The following is a 27,866-nucleotide window of genomic DNA, read 5'->3' as shown; positions in this document are numbered from 1 at the left end:
CGAGTAGTGTCATGCAGCATTTCATTGGCGACTAGCTCGGCTAGCCTGGTTACACATTCACAATAGTTCCTGGAACCATGTTGGAAAGGACTATGTGAAAGGAAAATATCCAAGACAGCACAGTACGGTTCGTCACGATAGTAGGAAAATGGGTACATGATTCCTGCCAAAAGGCCTTGAGTGAAGGGTGTGAGCTACAATGAGAGGTGAGCTACTAAAGTCAACAATAAATAATCATGTTCTTTGCTGTGGGGAAGGGGAGCGAGACAAGCCCTAGGCAAGGAAATCGAGGAAGACAGCCTCTCACTCTTTTCGTATTTCATGGTAAATGGCCGATTCACACCAATTAAGTATACAGTACAGCTGTTATAGACAGATGAATAAAGAGTTACAATAACCTACGGTTCTAAGTCTCCTGGCTACAGAATCGCCCTGTTTGCTGTACAAGCAGTTGTTTCCTATGGTAGCAGTGTGTTGACTCCGACTGATATGAAGTGTGATGATGGCTGATGGGGATGTGGTATAACTTGCAGCGGTGATTCTTAGTCACTGTGCTGTGGTCACAGCCAAGGAATGGTGAGGCAGGGTGAGACTGATAATAGGTGCTTAATGGTAGTGGCATGAAACAACAAGTTGACGACGAGGGACTATAGGGAGGGACTAGGGGAGCGACTAGAACGAAACCTGTGTTTTCTTTTGGTGCTCTGTGCAAGGGGAAGGGGTATGAGGGGGGTCGTAATGAAGGGGTTGGGGGGGCATGGCAGTGGCCAAGGGCGAAGGGATGGTAGGGGGAAACCACTTTATTTGTTTTGTGTCTTTTAGGACAGTGCATTCCAATTTTAAGGTCAAATTTATAATAGTTTTTTTTTCTCTGAAAGAACAGGAGGGTCCGTGTGTATGTGAATACTGCTTGTGTTCTGCACGTGGTGTTGGGCCCTCAGTCAGTGTTTTTATGTGGTGTGTCCATATCTTTGTACGCTTAAGTAACAACATTCTAGCAGAATAAGACAGAGATTACTATCCCCACCCTTTCCTGCTCTCTGCTTTTTCCAAGTGTCCATAGACAATAATTTTTTATTTACTTCATGGAAGATTTTCATATTTTTTGCCATCCCAGAAATTCCCAAAGCATCAAATTTATCCTTGGTTCATTTCTTAAAATTAGTTTTGTTTTGTTGCTTTTAATGGGAAATCTTCATTATACCAAACAAAGACAAATCAACAATAAAGACATCAAAAAGAGCTGGAAGAAATTTTGCAGCATTGGTTTCTATAACATTGAGGAATGAATGGACAAGAGGTTGTTTTCTGACTCGCTCTGGAAAAGAGGGTTCAATCTGGTTTCAACTACAGCAGCCATTTTGTCAGTTTCAATGCTGTTTCAATATTCCAACAGAACTTTCCACTCTATTTTTGTCAGCATCTTCCCTTTCCACTACATTTCCTCTTTGCAATATATAAATCAACAAATAAATACATAAATAAATATTAAATAAATCTATGACATAAAATGAAATAAATAAATATAATAAATATGTTGTTTTTGACATTCACTTGGTTAGCGTTAACTCCATTTTGTTGGTGGCAAACATCAAACTCATTTGTGCTCAAATCACATAAACAAAAGGTGAAAGGAAACAAAAAACTAAATGGATTTCATAATTTTTGTGTGGTCTGTTCCTTTCCTCTCCTGGGAATGAGTGTGCAGCGGTTTCAATGTTTTTCTCTCTGTCATCCTTAAGTCAAAGTCTCTTTTTGTTTCTTGAAATGAGCTTTTCCACCTCCTCACCACCCTCTGCTCTCTTAACAGAACAAGTCAGTTTAGGGCCTTTTCAAAAGCCACATCATTCAGTGCCCCATGTCGGCCATATTGTGAATGTAAGGGAGGGAGGAGGGAGGGTTGGTTGTTTTCTGTAGAAAACAATAATGTATGTGGAGTGCTTGGTTCAGTCCTCCTGGAATAAACAACCGATGAAGGTAACTTCCTATGAACTACATCTTCTTCATCTTCCATTGGACTGAAGTGAACAGAGCTCATCATTCAGAGGATCTGCTGAGGGTTCCATTCATAGTATTACTCTAATGATTCTAGTTATATCGTTCCATTATCTGTTTGAAATCTCTACATATTCCAGATGTCAGTTGTAGTGGGGGCGTTGAGACTTTCTTCCATGCCTCGTCTGTTATTTTTCTTCAACTTGGGTGATATCTGTAGAGATATCTGTTGCTTAATCCTCATTTAAAGGCAAGATGGTTTTCATAAGTTTCTTTCAATTGCATTTTAGGAATCATACAATTGTGGTGCTTAGTTATAAAGAAAAACAGATATTTGTCTTTATTTTGTTCAAATAGCTGTATTGACATCTTTGGAGCTACTTGGATGCAAAGATGCATTTGGACGCTTCATTCTGATTTTGATGCAGTCTTCCTCATCATTATCTTAAATTCTACCATGTTTCTGTTCTCGTAACTTATCGTTAATGAGAATCCAGTGAAAGGACCCAACCTGTCCGTTTCCTTGATATCCACTGAATTGACTTGACCCGTAATATTTCACTCTCACTGTCCCAAAAAGCGATGTTAGGTAAAACTTAAAAGTGGATCCACGTCAACTGGGAAACACTGTTATAATTGTTGATATTATTTCGGAATTTTCACAATGGTTTTCATCTTATTGGTTGCAGACCAGATAACTTTAAAAAAAAATCAATTTAGCCTTTAACCATTCAGAGCCTGCCATTCCCCATATAAGTCTGCCCGCTTATTTTACTGGCTACATATTGTTGTTGGCAGTTGCATGATGTGTTGTACTTTAAACGTACAATTAGACATTTTTCTGATCTTGTCTTCTGAAGCTAATCTGAGTGACACTGCGTTTTACTCTCATCCGCTATTTTCTTTCTTCCATCTTGGTGGCCAACTATCTTGTTGGGCCCGTTTCAGGTTGAAGCAGTGGTATGTGATGATGATTGCTGGGTCAGGTGGTTTGGTAGATGTGGCGGTGGTAGTGGTGATAGTGGTAGTCTGAGGGGGTTTGTCTGTGTTGTTCTCTAGGGTCATCTCTCTCTATCTGCCCTATCCTGTTGTCTGTTTCCAGAATGTTCCCTCAGGGCTGGGACTGTGTCCCGTTGGAGGAAAGGAGTCTGGTCTTGTCTTTGCCCGAGCTCCTCCTCTGAAGCACGCTCCCACTGCCCCCTATCCCTGCGTCACCACGCTCACACCTCTCGCCCCGGTCCCCGCCTCCTTCCGAACGTCGGGAGTTTTGCCGGGTCGGGGTGCTGGGCGGACGCGAGGTCAGCTGCCCATTCTTCTCATCTGGGGAGAAAAATATAAAAAGACATGAGTTTGATGAAGACAGAGATATAAACAGTGTGTGTGCGTGAGGGGACCCACCAGCCAGTGCCTGTACAGATGGCTGATCATGAGTACTAAGTAGTTGGGCTTGAATCGTTTCCACCACTCTCTTGAACCTGCGACTTGGACCTAAGGAGAAAGACAAACACTCAGTCAAGGTATTCACTGCCCCGCATCAATATTTTAGATTAATTACCTACATGTATAATGAGTTCTGTTAACTGTCTTGACAGTTTTGTGGTATATGTTGGGGATATATTATAGGATCAAATCATGCCAAACATTAGTTACCAAACACTGATTACACATTTTTGCCAATGAATGTATCATAGACTAAATTAAACTGTAACTTCAAGCAAATCATACCTTCCGCTTAAGTCACATTCTCACTTGAAAATCCTACTCCCATTGAAATCAAATGCATAACGAAGTGACAATACGTCTTAAGTGAAAGTTAGGATTTGTCCCTTGGTTGGTTGCAAGAACACTTTAAAAAGTCTTACTGTAACACAAACAGGTTTGGGAACCACTACCTGATATGAGGGTGAAAGTCACACTGTAGATGCCATTTTCCCTCTTTCCTTCCCTCTCGGCTCGTTCCTTTTCTCTGTCCCTCTCTCCCTCAGAGAAGGCAATGTCCACCTGGAACTTAACAGGCTTCTGGAAGACGGAGGGGCCACCAGAGGACTTATATTCTGCTCTGAAGCTGGTCTGGGAGACGACGCTGTGACTCAGGGACGGGATCTGGACAGATGTAATGTAACAACACAGCATTGGAAACAGAGGTGGAAACAGCTTTACAAGCTTTCCATCTATGTTTATGTGTTCATGTTTTATGAATGTGGTTGTGTATCTTTGTATCATGGCTGTAAAGGCCTTTCACTGAAACCGAGTAGGGGAAGGTACAGAGGAGAGGAGAGCGTTGTCAGAGAGAGACAGAGAGGAAGAATGAGTGAGAATAGACAGAGATACTCACAGACAAGAAGGCATGGACTATATCAGCTTTGATGGAACTAAGCGGTTTGTCTCTAATGACAACAAATATCTGTTCCTCCTTTTCCAGGCTGATGAAGTTCCCAAACCACGACTTCTTGGCCAGCCTGCCAGTCAGAAGCAACAGTCATATAGTATTTTTTTTTTTAAGAATCTACATTTCAAACGTTAAATAGAGGTGCTTTTATAAGCATTTATAATGGCTTATTCAAGGAAGTTGATTTAAAGTGTTACCTAAACATGCAGCATAGAAATGTGCTACAGGCTAGCAGATAGCATTTTACATGACAGGCAGGACAGTCATTCTGATGGATATAGATAGACCAACTGTGTATGTCTAGGATTATCTACTTACTCTGGGCTTGATTCTGGAGTTAGACTGGACATGTCCTCCGGTGTTGGAACTACAGGAGAGCAAAAGGAGAGACATGGAGAGAGAAAGGAGAGATGGGGGAGTTATATATAGAGGAAAGATAGAAAAATAAGGAGAAAGAGAGGGTGGGGAGGGAGAAAGTAGAGTGGAGTGGAGAGGGGGAAGTACAAATTTGATGACACTACTTGATGAGGTTCAGTTTCATTGATTTAATTACCAATCTGTCTAATTAATTTGAGCACCGTATAGTACACTACGGTCTTTCTGCAATGGTAGCAGAGACTGTGGCTACTTTGAGAACAGAATATGCACATACTGGTGAAGCACTGTAAACATTATTACATACTGTTTTACACAATTCATATGTATTTACTGTCATGGCCTATCCTATATACAGTGCTTTCAGAAATTATTCACACCCCTTGACTTTTTCCACATTTTGTTGTATTACAGCTTGAATTTAAAATGAATTTAAAAAAATGTTTTTACTGGCCTACACACTACACCCCGTAGTGTCAAAGTGAAATTATGTTTAGACATTTTTACAAATTAATACAAAATGAAAAGCTGAAATGTCTTGACTCAAGTAATCAACCCCTTCATCTTGGCAAGCCTAAATTGTCACACACTGATGTTTCACTTGTTTTTGTGATTGTTTCCACCCCCCTCCAGGTGTCGCCCATCTTCCCCATTATCCACTGTGTATTTATAACTGTGTTCTGTTTGTCTGTTGCCAGTTCGTCTTGGTTGTCAAGTTAACCAGTGCGATTGTTCTTAGCTCTTGTTTTTCCCAGTCTCTCTTTTTCTCGCCACCCTGGTTTTGACCCTTGCCTGTCCTGACTCTGAGCCCGCCTGACCACTCTGCCTGCCGACCTGTACCTTTGCCCCACCTCTGCCTACCCTGAGCCTGTCTGCCGTCCAGTACCGTTGCCCCACCTCTGCTTTACTGACCCCTGCCAGCCTTGACCTGTCTACTGCCTGCCCCTGTTGGATTATTAAACCATTGTTAATTCGACAATGTCTGCATCTGGGTCTCACTTTCTAACCTGATATAAATAAGTTGTGCTTAAAATGTGCTTAATAACTCACATAATAAGTTGCATGGACTCACTGTGTGCAACAATAGTGTTTATAACATGATTTTTGAATGACTACCTCATCTCTGTACCCGACACATACAGATAATTGTAAGGTCCTTCAGTCGAGCAGTGAATTTCAAACACAGATTCAACCAAAGACCAGGGATGTTCTCCAAAGCCTCGCAAATGGGACCTACTGGTAGATGGGTTAAAAAAGCAGAAAAAAGCATTGAATATCCCTTTGAGCATGGTGAAGTTATTAAGGACACTGTGGATGGTGTATCAATACACCGATTGACTACAAAGATACAAGCATCCTTCCTTACTTAATATGAAGGAAATCGCTTAGGGGATTTCACCATGAGGCCAACGGTGACTTTAAAACAGTTAGTTTAATGCCTGTGATAGAAGAAAACTGGGGATGGATGAACAACGTTGTAGTTACTACACAATACTAACCTAATTGAAGCCTGTACAGAATTGTTTAATTTATTATTCCAAAACATTTGCAACAAGGAAGTAAAGTAATACTACAAAAAGTATTGTTTGGGGAAAATCCAATATAACACATTACTGAGCACCACTCCATATTTTCAAGCATAGTGGTGGCTGCATCATGTTATGGGTATACTTAAGGACTGGAGAGTTTTTCAGCATAAAAAAAAAAGAAACGGAATGGCGCTAAGCACAGGTGAAAACCTAGATCAGTCTGCTTTCCACCAGACACTGGGAGATGAATTCACCTTTCAGAAGGACAATAACATAAAACTCAAGGTCAAATCTAAACTGGAGTTGCTTACCAAAAAGACCGTGAATGTTCTTGAGTGGGCGAGTTACAGTTTTGACTTAAATCTGCTTGAAAATCTATGGCAAGACTTGAAAATGGTTGTCCAGCAATGATGAACAATTAATTGGACAGAGCTCGAAGAATTTAGAAAATAATGATAGGCAAATGTTGTACAATCCAGGTGTGCAAATCTATTTAGAGACTTACCCAGAAGGACTCAGAATCACCTTTGGCAGTGATTACAACACTCATGGGTGTGAATAATTCTTTTAAATTGAATAAAATGTCTAAAACACTTTTTCACTTTGTCAATATGTGTTATTATTGGTAGATGGGTGTGCAAATAAATATATTTAATCAATTTTGAATTCAGGCTGTAACAACAAAATGTGGAATGAGTCCAGGGATATGAATACTTTCTGAAGACACTACTGATGTACACATTGAAAATATGAATCACAATGCATATAATTGTTTATATCATATACTTTCGATATCCAAACATCAAGGTTTGGCCCAAATCTGTTTTGACTCCAAATGAAATCAAATACATTGAATTGCCAAATTCCTGAATTGAAATAGAATTGACCTCTCTCCCCTTGCAGTTTGCCAATAACCCGTCCCACTCTCATACTACAGCTTGCACACACTCCCCTCCTCTCTCTCTTACCCTGCAGTTTGCGTCGGTGGAAGCGTGGCGATCCCAGCAGGTTGTTCTTAAAGGAGTTGAGGCGTGTCCTCCAGTGGGCGGAGCTACTGGCGGCCATCCCCCCGCTGCCTCCAGGGCTGGAGGGCGGGGTTAGGGAGAGGGATCCGCCCCCGCCCCCTCCCTCTGCCCGCGAGGAGGAGGAGGAGGAGGAGGAGGAGGGAGGGGTGGGCGGGGGGTGCTGGGGGTGGTGGACGGGGGTGCCCAGGGGGGTGGGGAGTGGAGACCCCTGAGGGGTGACCTGTGGCACAGGGGCAGAGTTAGGATAGATGTTCTTAGTGACTGACTTAAAGACGGAGGGGGCGGGGAAAAAAAAGAAGCGAGGGATGGGGGAGAGGATGGGTGAGGGGGACGGAGAGGGGGGAGCTTGGAGAGGTAGTGACTTCATGGACTGGAGGTGAGGGCGATCGGAGAGCCCTTTGGAGGGCAGAGTCTGGGTTTTGGGGTCAGGCACGGTCGTCCGTTGTGACGGCCGGGGAGTGGTGGCACTTCCTGGTTTGGGGTCTTTGGAGTGGGTGGTGGAGGAGGAGGTGACTTCTGATTGGCTGAAAGTGAAAACTGGGCTCTGATGAGTGGGAAGAGAAAGGACAGAGGGATGGAGAGGAAGGAAGGAGGGAAGGAAAGATGAAGAGAGCAATGGTCATGAGTTATGATTTATGAATATACTATAGACTTCTGATTGTACTTACATTTCTAATTGTAGGGATTTATCAAATGAATATTCTGATATTCATCTTATTATGTAAATGTAATTAGCGTCCATTTTGAATAAAGGTCCAGAGACCCTTTCAATTTGAGGGCTAATATGTGATCTTATCAGTGTGTGCCTCTTCTCTTGTGTGCCTCTATTTGGAATGTGTATGTGTGTCTCTAGTGTTCCTCTAGTCCCTTACTATTGGTGTGTGTGAGTATCTATGTTATGGGTAATGGCTCAGAATGGGACAGTATGAGGGTGATGGACAGTCTCAGAAGAACAGTTACAATTACACTTCAGTACAGAGAAACACAATCAAATCACAGTAGTGTAGATGTGCAGTAGCACATTTCACCATGAACAAAAGGTAGTCCGTACAAAAATATACTGATATTACAGGTATGGTATTTTATCAATTCTTCAGTAGAACCACCTCAATAACAATCAGGTAGTGTAAATGTGTGTCCATTTGTAAAAGAGTTAGCCAAGCGTGACTTACCCTGGGACTGCTGAGAGGACTTGATGAGAGCCCTGTTGAAGCTCCACTGACTGAACGAGACCTGGAGGACAAAAATCCTAGTATCAGATAACACTGGTACAGTAACACATAGCATAGTCTCCCTTATGGAAAAAACACATGAATTTCACGTGATCTTATGTGAAGTTAATGTGATAAAATGAAACTACACGTCACAACATTTCAAAGTTTTCCACATGTGAAAGTGCAAATTTGATTTTCACGTGAAAGTTTTTCACATGTGAAAATGCAATTCCACATATGAGAGTTTGATTTTCACAAGTGAAAACTGTTTACACATGAAAGTGCAAATTTGTGAATCTGCAATTCACATGTGAGGTGAAAACATTTTACTCTTCTCACATGTGAAAGGGTGGTGTTAGCATGTGAACTCTATATCGAATACATGTGAAGAACTGATCTAATGTGCCTAATTTTATCCATGTAAAAATGTCAGCTCAATTTCAGCTTCACATTTTTTTTTAAAGGGAAGTAAATAAATGGTATGGGGGTTTTAAGGTAAGTGGTACGTTGTGAAGCTAATTTGTGTAATAAAAAAAGGTGTACAAATCTTTCATCAATGACAATATGCTTACATTTGACATATTCACTTAGTACTGACTTTTCAATATGACCCAAGATTGGTTTTGAACTCACAACCTCTGGATTACACTGATCTTGCTGCTTGCACCACAGAGTCTGTAGCAGTCTAAGAAGTCACATACACATTCATTACCTATAATACATTTCTGCACATAGAGTGTCATCTGCACTGCTATTTTAGTTATCTGACTATTCTCTCATCATTGATATAATTTACTTTTTTCAGCAATTTGAGGGTTTTCTGTATAGTTGTCTAATGTTGGTGGGGTATATTATTCTGTATTAATTTTACTCCTGAATATAAATATAATAGTTTTTATTGACTGTATTATACAAAACTGAGATTTACTTTTAAATCCAAAATGTAGGAATACATGTGAAATCAGTCATTGACACAGACAATGTGGTGTAACAGGAAGATTGTAATACTGTGACCCACGGGATCGTGAGTACAAATCCCAGTTGAGGACCTGTTGTAAAATAATTACTGTATAAATAACCATACACAATGTAATCAAGTGTAGAACACTGCAGAAATTTTGTGACATCCTATTAACTTTTCATTTGCAGGTCATCATGTCAAAGGTTATATGATCACGTGAAAATCCACGTGAAACTTTGTGAAATATCACCACATGTGTAGTGTTCCAAAACCACATGGTTTCACATGTGAAATTGTCACGCTCTGGTCTAAGTATTTTGTGTTTTTCTTCATGTATTGGGTCAGGCCAGGGTGTGGCATGGGGTTTTTGTATTGTGGTGTGTTTTGTCTTGGGGTTTTGGTGTGTGTGTATTGGGATTGTAGCTAGTGGGGTTATCTAGCAAGGTCTATGGCTGTCTGGAGTGGTTCTCAATCAGAGGCAGGTGTTTATCGTTGTCTCTGATTGGGAACCATATTTAGGCAGCCATATTCTTTGAGTTTGTCGTGGGTGATTGTCCTTAGTGTCCTTGTAACTGTCTAGTGTTAGTTTGCACCAGTTTAGGTTGTTTCGGTTTTCACATTACGTTTATTGTTTTTGTATTGATTCGTGTTTACTTTGTTTTTATTAAACATGAATCTCAATAGCCACGCCGCATTTTGGTCCGACTCTCCTTCACACCTAGAAAACCGTTACAGAATCACCCACCACCAACGGACCAAGCAGCGTGTCAACAGGCAGGAGCAGCAGGAGAGGCAACAGGTGCAGCAGGAGAGGAGGCAACAGGAGCAGCCCAAAGAGGAGTACAGTATGGACTATACTTCTTGGGAGGAGATAGACAGGTGGGCGGTCGACCCAGGGAGAGTGCCGGAGCCCGCCTGGGATTCGATGGAGCAGTGCGCAGAAGGTTATCGGAGAATGAGGTTGGCGAAGCAAGCACGGCGGCGCGGACGGAAGCCCGAGAGTCAGCCCCAAAAATGTCTTGGGGGGTGGCTCACAGGGAGTATGGCTATGCCAGGTAGGAGACCTGTGCAAACTTCCTGTGGTTACCGGGGGGCTAGAGAGACTGGGCAGGCACCGTGTTATGCAGTGGTGCGCACGGTGTCCCCAGTGCGGGTGCATAGCCCGGTGCGGTATATTCCAGCTCCTCGTATCGGCCGGGCTAGAGTGGGCATCGAGCCAGGTAAGGTTGGGCAGGCTCGGTGCTCAAGAGCTCCAGTGCGCCTGCACGGTCCGGTCTATCCAGTACCACCTCCACACTCCAGCCCTCCGGTAGCAGCTCCCCGCACCAGGCTTCCTGTGCGTGTTCTCGTTTCAGTACCACCAGTACCAGCACCACGCATCAGGCCTACAGTGCGCCTCGCCTCTCCAGCGCTGCCGGAGCCTTTCTCCTCTCCTGCGCTGCCGGAGTCTCCCGCCTGTTCAGCGCTGCCAGAGCCTTCCTCCTCTACAGCGCTGCTGGATTCTCCCACCTGTTTAGCGCAGCCAGAGCCTTCCTCCTCTCCTGCGCTGCCGGAGTCTCCCGCCTGTTCAGCGCTGTCAGAGCCTTCCTCCTCTAGAGCGCTGCTGGAGTCTCCTGCCTGTTCAGCGCAGCCAGAGCTGCCAGCCTGCATGGAGCAGCCAGAGCTGTCAGGCTGCATGGAGCAGCCAGAGCTGTCAGTCTGCATGGAGCAGCCAGAGCTGTCAGTCTGCAAGGAGCTGTCAGTCTGCATGGAGCAGCCAGAGCTGTCAGTCTGCATGAAGCAGCCTGAGATGTCAGTCTGCATGGAGCAGCCAGAGATGTCAGTCTGCATGGAGCAGCCAGAGATGTCAGTCTGCATGGAGCAGCCAGAGATGTCAGTCTGCATGGAGCAGCCAGAGATGTCAGTCTGCATGGAGCAGCCAGAGATGTCAGTCTGCATGGAGCAGCCAGAGCTGTCAGTCTGCATGAAGCAGCCTGAGCTGTCAGTCTGCATGGAGCAGCCAGAGATGTCAGTCTGCATGGAGCAGCCAGAGATGTCAGTCTGCATGGAGCAGCCAGAGATGTCAGTCTGCATGGAGCAGCCAGAGATGTCAGTCTGCATGGAGCAGCCAGAGCTGTCAGTCTGCATGGAGCAGCCAGAGCTGCCAGTCTGCATGGAACAGCCAGAGCTGTCACTCTGCAAGGAGCTGTCAGTCTGCATGGAGCAGCCAGAGCTGTCAGTCTGCATGGAGCAGCCGGATAAGTCAGTCTGCATGGAGCAGCCAGAGCCGTCAGTCTGCATGGAGCAGCCAGAGCCGCCAGTCAGCATGGAGCAGCCAGAGCCTGCAGTCAGCATGGAGCAGCCAGCTCTTTCAGTCTGCCAGGATCCGCCAGTCAGCCAGACTCTTCCAGATCCGCCAGTCAGCCAGACTCTTCCAGATCCGCCAGTCAGCCAGACTCTTCCAGATCCGCCAGTCAGCCAGACTCTTCCAGATCCGCCAGTCAGCCAGACTCTTCCAGATCCGCCAGTCAGCCAGACTCTTCCAGATCCGCCAGTCAGCCAGACTCTTCCAGATCTGCCAGTCAGCCAGACTCTTCCAGATCTGCCAGTCAGCCAGACTCTTCCAGATCTGCCAGTCAACCAGACTCTTCCAGATCTGCCAGTCAACCAGACTCTTCCAGATCTGCCAGTCAACCAGACTCTTCCAGATCTGCCAGTCAACCAGACTCTTCCAGATCTGCCAGTCAACCAGACTCTTCCAGATCTGCCAGTCAGCCAGGGTCTGCCAGTCGGCCAGGGTCTGCCAGTCGGCCAGGGTCTGCCAGTCGGCCAGGATCCGCCAGTCGGCCAGGATCCGCCAGTCGGCCAGGATCCGCCAGATCCGCCAGTCAGCCAGGATCTGCCAGTCAGCCAGGATCTGCTGAAACCACCAGCCAGCCAGGATCTGGTAGATCTACCTACCTGCCTGAGCTTCCTCTCACTCCTGAGCTTCCTCTCACTCCCGAGCTTCCTCTCACTCCCGAGCTTCCTCTCACTCCCGAGCTTCCTCTCACTCCCGAGCTTCCTCTCACTCCCGAGCTTCCTCTCACTCCCGAGCTTCCTCTCACTCCCGAGCTTCCTCTCACTCCCGAGCTTCCTCTCACTCTCGAGCTTCCTCTCACTGCCGAGCTTCCTCTCACTCCCGAGCTTCCTCTCACTGCCGAGCTTCCTCGCACTCCCGAGCTTTCCTTCAGTCCCGATCTGCTCCTCAGTCCAGTGGGTTTCTGGGTGAGGACTACTAGGCCATGGTCGGCGGCGAGGGTGGACTATCCAGGGACGCGAGGAGAGGGGACTAAGACATTAACTGAGTGGGTTCCACGTCCCGCGCCGGAGCCTCCACCATGGACAGACGCCCACCCGGACCCTCCCTATTGTTTTGAGGTGCGTTCGGGAGTCCGCACCTTAGGGGGGGGGTTCTGTCACGCCCTGGTCTAAGTATTTTGTGTTTTTCTTCATGTATTGGGTCAGGCCAGGGTGTGGCATGGGGTTTTTGTATTGTGGTGTGTTTTGTCTTGGGGTTTTGGTGTGTGTGTATTGGGATTGTAGCTAGTGGGGTTATCTAGCAAGGTCTATGGCTGTCTGGAGTGGTTCTCAATCAGAGGCAGGTGTTTATCGTTGTCTCTGATTGGGAACCATATTTAGGCAGCCATATTCTTTGAGTTTGTCGTGGGTGATTGTCCTTAGTGTCCTTGTAACTGTCTAGTGTTAGTTTGCACCAGTTTAGGTTGTTTCGGTTTTCACATTACGTTTATTGTTTTTGTATTGATTCGTGTTTACTTTGTTTTTATTAAACATGAATCTCAATAGCCACGCCGCATTTTGGTCCGACTCTCCTTCACACCTAGAAAACCGTTACAGAAATAGAATTTTGCATGTGCAAAACATGTGGAACTTTCACATGTGAAATGATGTGGAACTTTCACATGTGAAATTATGTGATTTTCCACATGTGAAATGATGTTTTTTCCATGACAACATTGGTACAGTAACACATAGTATGGTCCACTAACAGGCTACACTAGTACAACACAAAGTATGTGTGTATTATATATATATAAATAAATATAGTTATATATATATAAATATATTATATATAAATATATATATATATATATATATATATTATATATATATATTATATATTTATATATATATATATTTATATATATATATATATATATATATATATATTTATATATATAGTTATATATATATATTTATATATATATTTATATATATAGTTATATATATATTTATATATTTATATATATATTTATATATATATTTATATATTTATATATATATTTATATATATATATATATTTATATATATATATATATTTATTTATATTTATATATATATTTATATATATATATATATATATATATATATATATATATATTTATATATTTAAATACTTTTTCACAGCACTGTGTATGTATATGTGTATGTGTTTATATATGTATGTATGTATATATATATTTATATATATATTTATATATATATATATATATAAATATATATATATATATATATATATATATATATATATATATATATATATATACATATATATATAAATATAATATTTATATATATTTATATTTATATAATATAAATATATATATATATATTTATATATATATAAATATAAATATATATAAATATAATATATATAATATATATATATTTATATATATATATATATTTATATATATATATATTTATATATATATATATATATACATACATACATACATACACACACACACACACACACACACAGTGCTGTGAAAAAGTATTTGCCCCCTCCCTGATTTCTTATTTTTTTGCACATTTGTCACACTTAAAGGTTTCAGATCAAACCAATATTACACAAAGATAACTGCATTTTGTGTTTACTTGGGTTAAGTGATGATTTTATTTATTAAGGGAAAAAGCTATCCGAACCCTATGTGAAAAAGTAATTGCCCCTAAACCTAATAACTGGTTGTGCCACCCTCAGCAGCAACAACTGCAATCAAGCGTTTGCGATAACTGGCAATGAGCCCTTCACATCGCTGTGGAGGAATTTTGGCCCACTCTTCTTTGCAGAATTGTTTTCATTTCAGCCACATTGGAGGGTTTTCGAGCATCAACCGCCTTTAAGGTCACGCTACAGCATCTCAATCGGATTTTAACTAGCATCTCAAAGTCCGGACTTTGACTAGGCCACTCCAAAACCTTCATTTTTTTTTTTTTTTTTTTTAAGCCATTCAGAGGTGGACTTGCTGGTGTGTTTTGGATCATTGTCCTGCTGCAGAACCCAAGTGCACATCAGCTTGAGGTCACAAACTGATGGCCGGACATTCTCCTTCACAATTTTTTGGTAGAGAGCAGAATTCATGGTTCCATCAATCACAAAGTCATCCAGGTCCTGAAGCAGCAAAGCAGCCCCAGACATTCATACTACCACCACCATATCTGACTGTTGGTATGATGTTCTTTTTCTGAAATGCTGTGTTACTTTTACGCCAGATGTAACAGGACGCACACCTCCCAAAAAGTTAAACTTTTGTCTCGTCAGTCCACAGAATATTTTCCCAAAAGTCTTGGGGATCATCAAGATGTTTTTTGCCAAAAGTGAGATGAGCCTTTGTTCTTTTTGGTCAGCAGTGGTTTTCGCCTTGGAACTGCCAAGGATGCCATTTTTGGCCAGTCTCTTTCTTATGGTTGAGTCATGAAGACTGACCTTAACTGAGGCAAGTGAGGCCTGCAGTGCAAGCTTTAGAAGTGGCTTTGTAACCCTTTCCAGACTGATAGATGTCAATTACTTTGTTTCTCATCTGTTCCTGAATTTCTTTGGATCGCAGCATGATGTCTTGCTTTTTGAAAAAAGTGGCCTACTTCACTTTGTCAGACAGGTTCTATTTAAGTGATTTCATGATTCAACAGGTCTGGCAGTAATCAGGCCTGGGTGTGGCTAGTGAAATTTAACAAGCGGGGCAATTACTTTGTCATATAAGGGCTATGAAGGTTCGGATAATTTAATTAAGGGAAAAAAGCTATCACTTAACTGCATTTTGTGTTTACTTGGGTTATCTTTGTGTAATATTAAAATTTGTTTGATGATCTGAAACATTTAAGTGTGGCAAATGTGCAAAGAAATAAGAAATCAGGAAGGAGGCAAATATTTTTTTCACAACACTGTATATATGGTGCATATGTGTGTCTTTATCTGTGACCTGAGTGTGTGTGTGTATGTGAGGTTCTTCAAATAGCCACCCTTTGCCTTTGACAGCTTTGCACACTCTTTGCTTGCTCTCAACCAGCTTCACTTGGAATTCTTTTCCAACAGTTTTGAAGGAGTTCCCACCTATGCTGAGCACTTGTTGGCTGCTTTTCCATCACTGTGTTGGGTCATTGTCCTGTTGAAAAACAAATGATACTCCCACTAAGCACAAACCAGATGGGATGGCGTATCGCTGCAGAATGCTGAGGTAGCCATGCTGGTTAAGTGTGCTTTGAATTCAAAATAAATCACAGACAGTGTTACCGGCAAAGCACCCCCACACCATAACACCTCCTCCATGCTTACGGTGGGAAATACAGATGCAGAGATCATCCGTTCACCCACACCTCGTCTCACAAAGACACGGCGGTTGGAACCAAAAATCTTCGATTTGGACTCCAGACTAAAGGACAAATTTTCACCGGTCTGTTGCTAATGTCCATTGCTCTTGTTTCTTGGCCCATCAAGTCTCTTCTTAATGGTGTCCTTTAGTAGTGATTTCTTTGCAGCAATTCGACCATGAAGGCCTGATTCACACAGTCTCCTCTGAACAGTTGATGTTGAGATGTGTCTATTACTTGAACTCTGTAAAGCATTTATTTGGGCTGCAATTTCTGAGGCAGGTAACTCATGAATTTATCCTCTGCAGCAGAGGTAACTCTGGGTCTTACATTCCTGTGGCTGTCCTCATGGGAGCCAGTTTCATCATAGAGCTTGATGTTTTTTGCGACTTCACTTGAAGAAAGGTTCAAAGTTCTTGAAAATGTCTGTATTGACTGACCTTCATGTCTTAAAGTAATGGACTGTCGTTTCTCTTTGCTTTTTTGAGCTGTTCTTTCCATAATATCTACTTGGTATTTTACCAAATAAGGCTATCTTCTGTATACCACCCCTACCTTGTCACAACACAACTGATTGGCTCAAATGTATTAAGGAAAGAAATTCCACAAATTAACTTTTAATAAAGGCACACCTTTTAATTGAAATGCATTCCTCATGAAGCTGGTTGAGAGAATGCCAAGAATGTGCAAAGCTGTTATCAAGGCAAAGGGTGGCTATTTGAAGAATAGTTTTGATGTCTTCACTATTATAAAAATAGTAAAAATAGTAAATAGTAAAAATAAAGAAAAACCCTTGAATGAGTAGGTGATCTAAAACTTTTGACCGGTAGTGTATCTATGTCCAACCTCTGGCTGTGTGCGGAGGTGTCTAGCGCCCTGCGCGTGGGTGTGGGGGAGCCCTGCTCCGTCACACTCAGCACCTCCAGACTCTTCCTCTCCGGCCGGCACCGGCCATGACGGGTCAGCATGGGAGAGTCCACCCGTTTCCTAGGCGGATCTGCTGGGAGACCTTAGAAAGGTTAGAATCCAGGTCTCAGAGGTACACAAAGGTTAAAGCATCTCTAACTTATGTTAATTAATGCACTGGTGCTTTGTCTGGAGGTTTTGAGATGCTGACATGTTGGACATGTTTCCAAAAAAAACTGCAGACCAACATGAATTTGTTGTCAAATTTTGTCACAGGACAATTATTTTGAAAAGTTTAATTGCAGCTCTTATATTTTGAAACAGAATCGCCAGATGTTGCTTATTGTCGCTAGCTTCACAGATACCTATCAGTAATTATTTCTTAGAATGTTATGTTAGAATTGAAAATGAATAGAATATTTCTGGGAGTGCTCAGAGCACACGGTGGACACTTTGGAGAAATCAGAGTGTCCAATAAGTGTAGGTTAGGAATGTTGTTCCTTTCTAATATATGTGGTCTAAAGGTTTACCAATGTTGTCTAAAGGTTTTCTTTCTAACCTATATCATTCCTGGGCGGCAGGTCTTCGTCCTCACAGCTGGGGTAACGCTCTTTCCTGTCCAAGAGGAGGTAGTAGATCATCTTCTCCTGGTTGTCTCTTGGAAAACGAGAGAGAGAGAGCGAGAGATCGTAAGAGACATTCAGGGATTGAAAAAGAGTGTTGCGATATCTGGGGTTAATATCTGACCAGAATATAATTGTTTTATTAACAATAACGAAACAGTTGTAGTAGTATAGTTACAGCCGGAATAGTGCACTCAGAACTAGAGCATAATGTGAATGTGAGAGTTGGAGGGACAACAGTAGAAGGAGAAAGAGCCATTGTTAATATCTTTGGTCATGTTTATGCTTTGCCAGAGTGATGTAACATTTGACGTGCCAAAAAAGCAGATTAGATTGGTCAGTCAGTCAGTCAGGAGAGAGAGAGAGAGAGAGAGAGAGAGAGATTAAAAATAGGAAGAGGAAGGACCCTGTCCAAATACTCCACAAAGTCCTATTTCCAAAGGTCAGATTACCTTTACTTCTCCAGAGAGACAGAGAGAAAAATACTAGGATAGAGAGAGGCAGGAAAACACTGGTAGGGAGCAAGAGAAAGAGAGAAAGAAAATAATTATCCTATTCCTACTTCTAATAGAGGTGCCAGAGACACTAAGAGAGAGATCAAGAGTTCGTTTCCACAGCAACCAGTGAATGGTGACACTACAGGGGCCACATCAAGGGACACTCAGCGCAGGTCCCGGGTCAGCTTTCCCCCGTCTCTAGAAGCACCCCAGACAGTACTCACTCCTCACACTGCAGGTCCTGGGTCAGTTTCCCCCGGTCTCTGAAGCAGCCCAGAGAGTGCATGCTGTCCAGTACATCGGGGTCCAGCTCTGTCAGCGACACAATCCTCTTCACACACACACGCCTGGGAGGAGGCTGCTCCGGACACGGTTCGTTACGACCACCACTGAAAAGGGAGAAATATGGAAAGGGGGAAAGAGATAGTGTGATAACGGACACAGAGATCGAGATAGAAAGACAAATGGAGGGGAGAGTACAGATAAGTAAAGAGTTCCGTGAACAAGTTCACATTACACAAGCAACTCAACTGACTTTATTTTATTCTTCTATTCAGAGAGAAGACTGATACATTTTTTAAATTTAACCTTTATTTAACGAGGCAAGTCAGTTAAGAACAAATTCTTATTACAATGACAGCCTAGGAACAGTGGCTTTAACCGCCTTAACCGCCGCTCTAACCAACGCTCTAACCACCAGGCTACCTGACTAGTATCAGAGAATACCAGCTGTGGGTGAGAAAGTAGAGAAAATAGAGTCGAATGGGATGAGTGTACTTACAGATACCATGAGTGTTTTTGTATTGCTTCTAGCTGTAAGAGAACACAGACACAGTCAGTTAGTTACCTAAACAGAACACAGGGTACTCCTACATCTAGTCAGTACCGTGAGTCTTTCCCCCCCACCCTTTTTTCCCCTTCTCCCATACCGTGAGTCTCAGGGTTGACCTCGATCATGCCTTTGAGCAGGGTCTGGCTCTCCTTCGCCCCATCATCATCCTCCCTCTCTCCATAATCACCTTCCCTCTCCTCTCTCCCTTCCACCATCCTCCCCTCTATCCCCCTCTCCTCCCCCGTACCGTGAGTCTCTTGTCAGGGTTGACCTCAATCATTCCTTTGAGCAGGGCCTGGCAGTCTGGGGGGATGAAGTGGGGCATGTGGAACACCCCACTCTTCACCTTCTCAAGGAGCTGGCGCAGGTTGTCATGGTCAAAGGGTAGAGCTCCCTATACACACAGGAGAGGAGAGAGGGGAGTTACAGAGCGAGAGACAGAGGGGAAGAAAGATGGAGAGAGGAAGAGGTTCTTACCACCAGCAGTGCAAAGAGAATAACGCCACAGCTCCATACATCTGCCCTGCGACCATCATACTTCTCCCCCTGCAATACAAGACGGCACTACACTCACTTAGAATAAAATATATTCACTGTTCAATCATACAGTATATACACACACATATTGTAGGTGCATGCACCTTGACAATAACCACAGACATACAGAGAGAAAGGGAACTTACCCTGATAACTTCTGGACATGCATAGTGAGGAGATCTGAAATCATTCAGAAGAAAGAAAATAACATTCTTAACATTCATAAACATACTGTACATCACTAAGGACACCTGCATGCAGGAACACACAGTACTCACCCACAGCTGGTCTCTAGCAGGCTGTCCCCCACCTGTAGGGAGGCCATGCCAAAGTCAGCGATGCGGATGTTGTTCTTCTCATCCAGGAGCAGGTTCTCAGGCTTCAGGTCTCTATGACTACACACCCACACACACACACACACACACACACACACACACACACACACACACACACACAGGTTAGAGAAACAGGTCTTGTTCTCTTCTTTCATCTATTTTCTTACCTCTCAATCTCTCTAGTTTTAAATGGATTTATTTAAAATTGAGGCTGTGTATACAGTTGAAGTCGGAAGTTTACATACACCTTAGCCAAATGTCGATATAGGACTCGTTTTACTGTGGATAGAGATACTTTTTTTCAGATACTGATACAGATATCATCACAAGGTCCTTTGCTGTTGTTCTGGGATTGATTTGCACTTTTCCCACCAAAGTACGTTAATCTCTAGGAGAGCGAAAGCGTCTCCTTCCTGAGCAGTATGATGGCTGCTTGGTCCCAGGGTGTATATACTTGCGTACTATTGTTTGTACAGATGAACGTGGTACCTTCAGGCCTTTGGAAATTGCTCCCAAGGATGAACCAGACTTGTGGAGGTCTACTATTTTTTTTTTGACGTCTTGGTTGATTTCTTTTGATTTTCCCATGATGTCAAGCAAAGAAGCACTGAGTTTGAAGGTAGGCATTGAAATACATCCACAGGTACACCCCCGATTGACTCAAATGATGTCAATTTGCCTATCAGAAGCTTCTTTTTCGTGACTTTTCCAAGCTATTTAAAGACACAGTCAACTTAGTGTCTGTAAATTTCTGACCCGCTGGAATTGTGATACAGTGGATTATAAGTGAAATAATCTGTCTGGAAACAATTGTTGGAAAAATGACTTGTGTCATGTGTGGCCGATGTGAAATGGCTAGCTAGTTAGCGGTGGTGCGCGCTAATAGTGTTTCAGTCGGTGACATCACTCGCTCTGAGACCTAGAAGTAGTTGTTCCCTTCTAGAGAAGGATTTTTAAGTATTGAGACAACTGAGACATGGATTGTGTAGGTGTGCCATTCTGAGGGTGAATGGGCAAGACTTACGCGCTTTTGAATGGGGTATGGTAGTAGGTGCCAAGCTCCCTGGTTTGAGTGTTTCAAGACCTGGAAAGCCTTTCTGGGGTTTTCACGCTTAACAGTTCCCCCTGTGAATCATGAATGGTTCACCACCCAAAGGGCATCCAGCCAACTCGACGCAACTGTGGGAAGCATTGGAGTCAACATGGGCCAGCATCCCTGTCGAACGCTTTCGACACCTTGCAGAGTCCATGCCCCTACGAATTGAGGCTGTTCTGAGGGAGGTGCAACTCAATATTAGGAAGGTGTTCCTAATGTTTGAAATACTCAGTATATTGCTGTATATACTGCATTGCTGTAGTGTCTGACTATCGAGTGGCTGTGTATATATTGCTGTAGTGGCTGACCATATAGAGTGGCTATGGCAGAAGTCCAGCGCTGAGATGATCTGTCTGAAGAACTTCCTGGCCTCTTTAGGTGTCAGTCTGCCCTTCTTCACCAGGTAGTCAAATAACTCTCCTCCTGAAACATGCTCCAACACCAGATACCTGGGAGAGGGGGATAGGGAGGGAGGGAGGGAGGGAGGGAGGGAGGGAGGGAGGGAGGGAGGGAGGGAGGGAGGGAGGGAGGGAGGGAGGGAGGGAGGGAGGGAGGGAGGGAGGGAGGGAGGGATCAAATGCTGTATGTTCAAGCATATAATAATAACAAACTATATACCCACTGTACATGCTCATACTCATGCTCATTGCGGCGGCAGGGTAGCCTAGTGGTTAGAGCGTTGGACTAGTAACTGAAAGGTTGCAAGTTCAAATCCCTGAGCTGACAAGGTACAAATCTGTTGTTCTGCCCCTGGTAGTTAACAGGTAGTTAACCCACTGTTCCTAGGCCGTCATTGAAAATAAGAATTTGTTCTTAACTGACTTGCCTAGTTAAATAAAGATCAAATAAATAAAAATACATACACTCATGCAATCTGATGTGTACATGCTTGAACATAGGCCTGTTCATATGCTCACACTTTCAGTACAGCAACAATTATCACTCACACATTGATGCGCGCACACACACATACAGTTGAAGTCGGAAGTTTACATACACCTTAGCCAAATAAATTTAAATTCAGTTTTTCACAATACCTGACATTTAATCCTAGTAAAGATTCCCTGTTTTAGGTCTGTTAGGATCACCACTTTATTTAAAGAATGTGAAATGTTAGAATAATAGCAGAGAGAATTATTTATTTCAGCATGTATTTCTTTCATCACATTCCCAGTGGGTCAGAAGTTTACATACACTCAATTAGTATTTGGTAGCATTGCCTTTAAATCGTTTAACCTTTCTGGCGAAGGCGTTCCACTAGCGACCCACCTCGACAACATCCTGTGAAATTGCAGAGCGCCAAATTCAAAATACAGAAAGTCTTAATAAACATTCATAAAAATACAAGTGTTATACATCGGCTAAAGATGAACTTCTTGTTAATCCAGGCACTTGTCAGATTTCAAAAAGGCTTTACGGCAAAAGCATACCATGCGATTATCTGAGGACAGCGCCCCGCTTACAAAAGCATACAAACATTTTCCAACCAAGTAGAGGAGTCACGAAAGTCAGAAATAGCAATAAAATGAATCACTTACCTTTGAAGATAATAGTACCGGGAAAGTTCGTTGAAACATGTCAAACAATGTTAATAATTAATCCTCAGGTTGTCAATTGTCTAAATAATCAATAATATTTCAACCGGACAATAGCGTATTCAATCGAAAGGAAAAAAACGAAGGGCGTGTACTCGGTCACGAGCGCAAACCAGCACTGCATGATTCTACAGTCCAATGACAGAAAGGTCTCATTCTTCTTCATTTTTCAGAAAACAAGCCTGAAACAATGTCTAAAGACTGTTGACATCTAGTGGAAGCCATAGGAACTGCAACCTGGGTCCTAAATCCATTAAATACTCTAAACGCATTCAATTGAAAATACCCACATCAAAAAAATCCCAATTCCTGGATAGATTTTCCTCAGGTTTTCACCTGCCATATCAGTTATGTTATACCCAGATATTATTTTTAAAAGTTTAGGAAACTTTAGAGTGTTTTCTATCTAAATATACCAATTATATGCATATCCTAGCTTCTGGGACTGAGTAACAGGCAGTTTACTTCGGGCACGCTTCTCATCCAGACGTCGAAATACTGCCCCCAAGCCATAAGAAGGGTCAAACGTTTCGGGTAGCCTTCCACAAGCTTCCCACAATAAGTTGAGTGAATTTTGGCTCATTCCTCCTGCCCGAGCTGGTGTAACTGAGTCATGTTTGTAAGCCTCCTTGCTCGCACATGCCTTTTCAGTTCTGCCCACAAATTTTCTATAGGCTTGAGGTCAGGGCTTTGCGATGGCCACTCCAATACCTTGACTTTGTTGTCCTTAAGCCATTTTGCCACAACTTTGGAAGTATGCTAGGGGTCATTGTCCATTTGGAAGACCTATTTGCGACCAAGCTTTAACTTCCTGACTGATACCTTGAGATGTTGCTTCAATATATCCACACAATTTTCCCATCACATGATGCCATCTAGTTTGTGAAGTGTACCAGTCCCTCCTATAGCAAAGCATCCCCACAACACGATGCTGCCACCCCCTGTGCTTCACGGTTGGGATGGTGTACTTTGGCCTGCAAGCCTCCCCCTTTTTCCTCCAAACATAACGATGGTCATTATGGCTAAACAGTTCTATTTTTCAACAGTTCTATTTTTCAACAGTCAACTTAGTGTATGTAAACTTCTGACCACTGGAATTGTGATACAGTGAATTATAAGTGAAATAATCTGTCTGTAAACAATTGTTGGTAAAAATTACTTGTGTCATGTGTGGCCGATGTGAAATGGCTAGCTAGTTAGCGGTGGTGCGCACTAATAGCGTTTCAGTCGGTGACGTCACTCGCTCTGAGACCTAGAAGTAGTTGTTCCCCTTGCTCTGCTGTGGCGCGATGGGTAACGATGTGTGCAGAGGGTCCCTGGTTCGAGCCCAGGTTGGGGCGAGGAGAGGGACGGAAGCTAAACTGTTACACATGCACATGACCGACTTGCCAAAACTATAGTTTGTTAACAAGAAATTTGTGGGGTGGTTGAAAAACGAGTTTTAATGACTTCAACCTAAGTGTATGTAAACTTCCGACATCAACTGTACATGCACACACAGTATATTATTGAGTTTTAGTACAGTACAAGAGACAGGCAGAAAGAGAGGGAGAAAGAGTGAGAAAAGAGGATAATATACTTACAGGTATTTGTTATTCTCATAAACATCATGCAGCTTCAGCACATGAGGGTGCTCTATTAGTTTTAGAATAGCTATCTCCCTCTCCACCTGGAGATAGAGAAAGAGATCGAGAGAGAGAGAGAGAGAGAGAGAGAGAGAGAGAGGAGGTATGAACAGAGAGGAGGTAGAGAGAGAGAGAGCGAAGAGATAAAGATAACAGGAGCAAGAGGGGAAGAGAGAGAGCAAGAGATAGAGAGAGAGGGAGAGAGAGAGCGAGAGTGTGTCTGTGAATGAATGTGACAGAGAGTTTGTATACACACGGTGCATAGCCTATACACACCTCAAATAACCCAGAAGTAGAATACAAAGAAGAACCAAAGAGGAAGAAAAAGCTGATGATATATTGTATATCAATACCTTAATTAGAAACGACAGCACGCTGGCTGTCTATATAATGTGCTTCTACAAATTCATATTAGCAGGCTCATGGCTCTCTCTGTAGGCTACTGGACCTTCAGAAGGACAGACTCAGAGAGCGTCTGAGTCCCAATTGGCACCTTACTCCCTATAAAGTGCACTACTTTTGACCAGTGCCCATGCTCTGGTCAGAAGTAACATATGATGTAGGGAATATGGTGCCATTTGGGACGCAGGCAGCTTCTCTGGGTTCATACCTTCATAAGGACAGACTCAGACAGCTTCTCTCGGTTCACAATCTTTATGGCCACCTTCTGTCCCGTAATACAGTGGACTCCCAGCTTCACCAAACCTGGGAGAGAGAGGGTGGAGGAGGAGATGGGGGGAGAGTGAGATAAATAGAGAGACAAAGACCGAGATAGAGAGAGCAAAATAGAGCAGAAAGAAAGAAAAGCTTGGAGTTTGTCTTGTTTGCTTTAGTTACCTTTATTTTCAACACAGCTCAATTCTCATTCATAACAAGTGAACCAGATCCAGACCATACAGGAGACATAGGTGGAGCATGACCTCACACATACCATATTGACTTGACTATGCAGAACCTAATGGCCTAATTCAGCGACTGCAATCTACATCAATCTGTTTACAGTTCAACCAGTTCAATCCACTAAGGCTACACCAGCCTGTTTCCAGCACTGACATCTGATACGACAAGTCTACCACTTACTCATCAAAGCCTCTATAATAAACCAAGCAATTCCAGTCTTCTCTATCGATTTAAATTCAAGTAAACTGGTCACATTACACAGGTCTAAAAAAGTTTCCCGAGGGCCAGACTCCCAGACCAGGATTAAGTCTACTCCTAGATTAAAAAGCATGCTCAGTGGAGAAACTATTGTTTAGTCCAGGAATAGAGAATAGACTTAATCTGGGACTGGTACGGGATCGGCACTTAATAGATCAGTTCAATCTGCTAGTCCAGTCTCCGCCGTCTAGTAGCCTACTTTACTATGGTGGAGGGTCATTTAACTCCAATATAAAGGTCCGGTTTCCCAGACACAAATTCAACCTAATCTTGGACTAAAAAGGCCTTTCAATAGAGAATGAAGCCCTGGACTAGGCTTAATCTGGACCGGGAAACCACCCTTTATGTTGGAGTTAGTTAGACTTCAGAACACCAGGAGATGAAAGATAACAAGATATGCCTGACTGTGTCCACAACTGTACTGCATTGTCAATGAGATCCACACCTCAGAACACATGGATTCATTCATAAAGGACATACACACATACACAAACAGGTAGACACATACATACAACTACTCTCACAATAATATTACATGCAACATTATACACATGTAAAACCTGTGACAGCATGCTTCACATTACTGATCACAGATATTTGTCAATATCAATAATATTGGACATATTGGCCCATTGATGTCAGTTGCTACCACAACTGGGACATACAATCAAATACACACAAATATCAATACTGAGGACATAATGTTCAGGTGCACAAAGAGTGGACTCTTTAGATGACCAATTGTATTTCTCGGCCTAATATACATAAATAGCTATAGATATGACTATTTTCATCTACCATGCACTAATATTAGCAGCTTTTTCGCGTGATGGTGCGTTTAAAGGGAGCGGTGCAAGTATGCTTACCTGTCTGCCCCTTCCCAAGGGTTTTCTCCAACCGGTAAGGCCCGACGTATTGGGCCGACTGGCCTACGGACAGCTCCTTGCTTGTCATGATGTCCGTGCGTTGAAGGCGAAATTATATGATGATAAGGAGATCAATCACTGTTGTTTTCAATAGGAATTTATAGCTATCGGTCCTCGGGGTAGAACGGCTCCACGGTAATAGCATTACAGACGCCTAGCGATATTGTCACAGGGAGGAATGGAGAGAGCGGTTGTAGTCGTGATGACAATTTCGTGGCCTATCGTCTAGGCTGGGCTACTCCCATGCACTTGCCTTTTTCTATGCGGTTACCGTGATATAAATTCGGTAAACTCCAGCTTATTATCAACGACCGTGAATTAACTAAACAGGAATGAAATAATGGGATGTTAGAAAGTGGAAGAGAGAAATTCGTAGGGAGATTGACAGGTGCATATTTGAGAAGTCCAAAATGATGCCAGTTATTATGAATTACAATTATTATTAACAGTATACGAAATAAATGTGTCCTATTGTTAATATTAGTACAGGCAGATAGATGTAAGGAGCTGCAATAGCCTATCGAAAATGATTGAATCAGATAGGCTCCATGTAACGGCTAGATTGCACACAATTCTGCACCCCATAGCCTACACCCGTTACTGTCATCAGTGATCCTTATAATAACATACTAATGACATTTGTAAAGAATCTTATTATCGTAACATATTTTAGTCTCCCTCCACCTCTTGTTATCCCATTTTGGTATGTAAACTATCTCTGCTCCGCCCTTTAGGCTATATGAATAGTAATATTCCGTTTTAGCCTCAGAGGGGTGGTTTTCCCAATATCCGGTGCACTCTTCGGATTATCCCAGGGCCTGGTATCAGGAAATAGAGGGGAACAGAGAGTCAAAACAGCCACCCTGCTATCCACACCCGTTCGGACTAGCCTACACTTCTTTCAATCTGTATTCTCCAGTCAACGTCTGTCAACAATTTCACCTTGCGTTTCTGTTCAGACCAAAATATATTTTTCTTTCGAGAAATAATCGTTTTCTCTATTATGTAAAATGCTCGATTGGATGGTTGTAATAAATCGTGGTTCTACAAAAAATGACAATATTTAGCTGGCGTAGTACTCTCCTCCCTCCTCCCTTCTATCCCTTGCTCTCTCCCTCCCTCGCCGTCTATGGACATATCACAGCATCCCCGTTCGCGCTCCTGCCGCCGCTGGTTTCAAGATTCATCCTTCACGGTTGTCCTTGTACAGAAAGATGTAGCTTCAGAAGCGATTCAAAAAACATCTGCTTGTCTGTCGAAGTTCTTTGCATCCACAATCCGTTACGGGATAGCCTCCCTTCTGGCCGCAAAACCGTTTTATTTTTTCTCTCTCCCCTCTTCCTTCTCCTTATCCGATACGGCAGCATCAGCATCCGGGTTCCGCCCCCCGCTCTCTCCTCCATCCTTTCCTTGTCTACCTCTCCTTAAAATATTCTCTCCGTCGCCTCCTATCCGCTCACCTACTTCTCTTTTCAAACACACCAACTTTTGGGCTGAGGGGGGAAACGCATGAAAATACTCTTTCCATCATCTAATGGTGTAAAGAAAAGAAGATACACTTGTTGTTGAATGTTCTTGTAGAATAGAATATTATAGTATATAATAACAAACCGATTA

The 27,866-nt window shown here is 42.8% G+C and overlaps 1 protein-coding gene across 8 annotated transcripts; it reads right to left on the bottom strand.

The window, feature by feature from the left end:
- Window positions 1-834: 834 nt before the first annotated feature.
- Window positions 835-27,612, bottom strand: LOC112252268 (serine/threonine-protein kinase BRSK2-like). 8 transcript variants are annotated; one of them, XM_042322229.1, is made up of 19 exons: window positions 26,190-27,612; window positions 24,776-24,870; window positions 24,124-24,209; window positions 21,254-21,394; window positions 19,793-19,909; window positions 19,661-19,694; window positions 19,455-19,523; window positions 19,225-19,371; window positions 18,927-18,958; window positions 18,370-18,534; window positions 17,585-17,682; window positions 16,966-17,128; window positions 8,486-8,546; window positions 7,257-7,857; window positions 4,703-4,751; window positions 4,331-4,454; window positions 3,885-4,098; window positions 3,394-3,483; window positions 835-3,315 (listed from the first exon to the last, which is right to left on the bottom strand). In XM_042322229.1, exons 1-19 carry the CDS (start codon window positions 26,275-26,277, stop codon window positions 3,107-3,109), a joined length of 2,583 nt encoding a protein of 860 aa, XP_042178163.1. In that variant the 5' UTR covers window positions 26,278-27,612; the 3' UTR covers window positions 835-3,106. The 8 variants fall into 8 exon arrangements, with proteins under 8 accessions (XP_042178163.1, XP_042178164.1, XP_042178178.1 ...); XM_042322230.1 differs by having other exon boundaries at window positions 3,888-4,098; XM_042322244.1 differs by having other exon boundaries at window positions 7,257-7,533.
- Window positions 27,613-27,866: the final 254 nt, after the last annotated feature.

Source organism: Oncorhynchus tshawytscha, linkage group LG01, assembly GCF_018296145.1.
Source record: "Oncorhynchus tshawytscha isolate Ot180627B linkage group LG01, Otsh_v2.0, whole genome shotgun sequence".
NCBI classification, from domain to species: Eukaryota; Metazoa; Chordata; class Actinopteri; order Salmoniformes; family Salmonidae; genus Oncorhynchus; species Oncorhynchus tshawytscha.
Note: the sequence above shows the minus strand (reverse complement) of the source record. Positions and strands in the feature narration are given on the sequence as shown.